We start from the raw sequence: 4341 nt of genomic DNA, 5'->3' as shown, positions 1-4341 counted from the left end.
TATCAGAAAAAAGGCTGTAAAATGTTAATTGGTCCTTTTGGGCCAGAAGATGATGTAAATCACCTAAGACTTGTGTATACAATTAGGTATGCAGAGAGAAAAGCCTGGTTTTGATAAGAGTCTGGACTGCTAACGCTGCATAACTTTGTGTTACCCATTGATCTCCATGTTTTATCAAAAGTATTTAAGGCCTTCTCAACAATAGAGGCCAGAGCCAGTCGCTGGACTGGTTTCCCCCGTGTCTCTCTCTTTTTCCTCTTTACTTTAACTTCAGGCTGAATTCCCATCTGGGGCGTGGAGGCTTGCCAAGTCTACTTACTTGCCCTGGCTGTTAAGACCCACGTGAAAGGGAGCCTAAGGCGAGGCACCCTTAGATATTCAAGCGAGCACTGGTGGCCCAACGTAGATGGTGCAAATTCCTTGTCTGGGATTTTATTGGCCTTCCACGTAATCCAAGTTATTCAGCCCTCTTTCTCCACTTAATTTTCCTACTACACTATTTCTTCCTAATCTGATCTTATATTTCTTATATTAATAAATAAATAAGTCTCTCCTCACCAACGCCATCCACGCTTCGAATTCCCTGGATCCATCGGGGCTGGACCCCGGCAATAGTCCACGGGGTCGCAAAGAGTCAGACACGACTGAGTGACTAACATTTCCTCTTTCTCTTTATGAGGTAAGATGGAGCCCCTTCATGGAAAAGGTGCAGACATATAGAGGCCCTGTGCTGCGGGCTGGGGATTATGCAGCATAGGGCTTTTGCTGGGAATAAAATCTTCCCAAGCCAGTCTCTTTCCAAGGCTTCCATTTATGCCCCTTCGAGATGAGCATGGTGGCCAAGTACAAAGGCTTTGGGAGGAATCTGTGGCAAAGCTCTAACCTAGCAAGGATTTATTTTGATTTTCTATATCCAAGTGATAGGGAATGCCAGTAAGAGGCATGTTGAAGGTCTTAATGTGTAAAGAGTAATTTACTGATGTCTGGAATTTGTGATGCGGGTACCACAAATTCAAGCAGAAACGTTCAATGGACCATTGACATATGACACACCAGAGGAGGCCAGAGGGGTGGGAACACCAGGGCTGGGAGAGGCGACAGCTGGGGAAGGTGCTGGGGGGGCGGGGGGGGGGCGGGGTCTGTGAATAAGCCAGTACACCCTGGAAGAGTTGGGAACTGTTCAGTCGGTCTTTTGCAGAGAATGAACATTCCCCTTTGGAGGGAGGTCCCCTGAGCAGGGTCAGAGTGTAGTGACCCTGCCAGGTCCCTCTCCGCTTTGCAGAGGACTCAGAAGCCCCGCCCTTCTGCTCACACTCACAAGAGCCCCATCTGGGGGAAGCCTCCTCCTGCGGGCATTGCCATGGCCACCAAGCTCCTCTTCTGTGTGGCCCTGTGTCTCCTGGGAGTAGGTAAGTCCCCAGAAATAATCTGCATTCTTGGATATTTCCCGTTATGATTCCAATCATGCTTCTTATTCTGTCCCCAAACTCTGTCCTTCTCCACAGGGCCCACGGATGCTGGAGTCACCCAGACCCCTAGGCATGAGGTGACAGAAAAGGGACAGGCAGTCACTCTGAGTTGTGAGCCGATTAAAAGCCACGCTGCTCTTTTTTGGTACAGACAGACCTCGGTGCGGGGACTGGAACTGCTGATATATTTCAACAACCAATCTCCTGTCGACGAGTCAGGGATGCCAAAGGACCGATTCTCAGCTAAGATGCCTAACGCATCGTTCTCCACTCTGAAAATCCAGCCCACAGAGCCTGGGGACTCGGCCACGTACCTCTGTGCCAGCAGCAAAGACACAGTGCTGTAGAGTCGCCCCGTCCCGAGCAGAAAACCTCTGCTTCCCCTTCTGGCTCAGCCCCCAGCGTCATCAGCTGTCTTCCTAGGCTCCTCCCCTAGCAGCCCAGTGGTTCAGCCTTCTAGGGACCCTAGGGAAGGCAAGAATAGAATGAAACAACCCATCACATTAGAAGACATTTGGGGGAAGGCAGTAGAGGGCTTGGTTTCTGGCATTTCTCACAACTTTTCCACAGAGGCTGACAGTTCACTTGTTGCTGTCATTGTTCAGGCACTCAGTCCTGTCTGACTCTTTGCGACCCCATGGATTATAGCATGCCAGGCTTCCCTGTCCCTCACCATCTCCCAGAGCCTGCTTAAACTCATGTCCATTGAGTTGGTGATGCCATCCAACCATCTCGTCCTCTGTCATCCCCTTCTCCTCCTCCTGACAGTCCATGGCTAAGGGTAAATGTCACCCACTGGGCCTTCAAGTGATTATATAACCAGCAGATAAACTCATTTTGAAAGGGCTTCTACAGAATGCTTGACTGGTGATCCTCAAAAGGGCTTCCCAGGTGGTTCTAGTGGTATGGAACCTGCTTGCCAATGCAGAAGACGTAAGAGTCATGGGTTCGATCCCTACGCTGGGAAGATCCCCTGGAGAAGGGCATGGCAATCCACTCTGGTATTCTTGCTTGGAGAATCCCATGGACAGAGGAGCCTGATGGGCTACAGTCCATAGAGCTGCACAGAGCTGGACACGACTGAAGGGACTGAACATGCACGCATGATTCTCAAAACTGTCAAAATCATTCAAAACAAGAAAAGCCTGAGAAACCGTCATGGCTTGAAGAAATCTAAGGAGACAGGTCATCTAAATGTTCTCCAGTGTCCTGGATTAGATCCTGGAACAGAACAGTAGAAAAAAGAAGGAAATCAGAGTTTAGCCCGTAGCTGACTTGTGCGTATGTTAAATCCTTGGTTCTGAGCAAAGAATCATGCTTATGCATGACGTTTACAACAGGGGCAGTTGGATGAAAGGTAGAGAGGAACCATAGTATCTTTACAACTCGTAGGAAATAAGTTCTCCAGTGCTGGGTCTCCAGAGTCCCTGCTAAACCAACAAGGGATGTTACTGTTAATCGTCCTTGTTCCCCAGGCTCAGAGCACTCAGACAGATCCAGGCTCAGCTGCTGCTTCTTGGTCTCCGCTCCAGTGCTTCCTGAACATCAGGCAGGGTGATGTAGGCTGAGCATAAGCCTGCAGCGCAGAAGTCCACCACCAGGGCTGGCCCACCACTTCTTTGAGGCTCCCCGTCTGTCTCCTCTGCACACCACCACCACGCACATTGAGGTCACTGACTCCGCCATCGCTAGCTGCTGCGAGCTGACAAACACTGAAGCTTAACAGTGAAGAGAATGTGTTGTAGATTTATATACAAAGGGCTCAAGTTGATTCATTTAGTATTATGGGGAAATGACACCCATAAAAACTTCCCAAATGATCAGCAGAACATTTTGTATTGTGTGGCAGGCTGAATAATGACCTCTAGCCCACTCCACCGTCCCAAAGATGCCCATATATTCATTCCTGGAACCTGTGGATATTGCCTTAGATGGCAAAAATGGACTTTATAGATGTGATTCAGCTAAGACTTTGAGAAGGGGCATTTATTTGGGATCATCCAGCTGGGCCTTAAGGAGACCATGTGTATCTTTATCAGAGGGAGGCAGAGGAGATTTGATACAAATAGAAGAGGAAGAAGCCAGGTAACCACAGAGGCAAAGGTCAAACCCATACGAGGTCAATACCTAGTTAAATGCATGAACAGACCGATTTTTTTGGTGTCAGATCACCCCTCAGAGGCAGCCTTCTTTGGGGAAAAATAAGCGTGCTCTTTCTTCTGTGCTTCGTTTCCCTAGAGGGAGCCACTGAGACTGAGGACGCCTGCTCACAGGGTGATGTCAGTGCCAGCCCACCCCGTACAGGGCCCCCGGGACATGGATCTGCTTTCATTTCTGCTCCTACACGCAAGTCCCCTCATCTGGGAAAGCTCTCATTTTCATCCGGATCCTGCCGTGGTCTCCAGGCTTCTCCGCTTAGCGTCGCTGTGTCTCCTGGGAGCAAGTGAGTCCTTAGAAATGCGAACGTCCCCCTGGGCACTTTTCCTGCCTGTCCCTGTCACGTATGTCCTTGCCTTCTCCCACAGGGTGCATATCAGCTGAAGTTGCCCAGTCCCCCAGCCACAGGGTCATAGAGAAGAAACAGGCTGTGAATCTGAGCTGTGACCCTGTTTCTGGACATAATTCTCTTTTTTGGTACTACCATGCTGTGGGGACAGAAATGAAGCTTCTGATTTACTTCCTAAGAGAGTCTGTGCAGGACAACTCAGGGATGCCCAAAGGCCGATTCACAGCAGAAAGGACGCAAGGGACGTCTTCTACGCTGAGGGTCCACTCTGCAGAGCTGGGTGACTCGGGGGTTTATTTCTGTGCCAGCAGCCGAGACACAATGCTTCAGAGTTCTGTCCTTGCTGTGCAAAACCACATTCTATCC

The 4341-nt window shown here is 49.6% G+C and overlaps 1 gene segment (V, D, J or C); it reads left to right on the top strand.

Annotated features, from left to right (window-relative positions):
- On the top strand, positions 1203-1816 carry LOC102171323. The segment is given in 2 exon segments: positions 1203-1409; positions 1506-1816. Coding segments are annotated over 2 exon segments (360 nt in total).

This window comes from Capra hircus, chromosome 4 (assembly GCF_001704415.2).
Source record: "Capra hircus breed San Clemente chromosome 4, ASM170441v1, whole genome shotgun sequence".
Taxonomy (NCBI): Eukaryota; Metazoa; Chordata; class Mammalia; order Artiodactyla; family Bovidae; genus Capra; species Capra hircus.
Note: the sequence above shows the minus strand (reverse complement) of the source record. Positions and strands in the feature narration are given on the sequence as shown.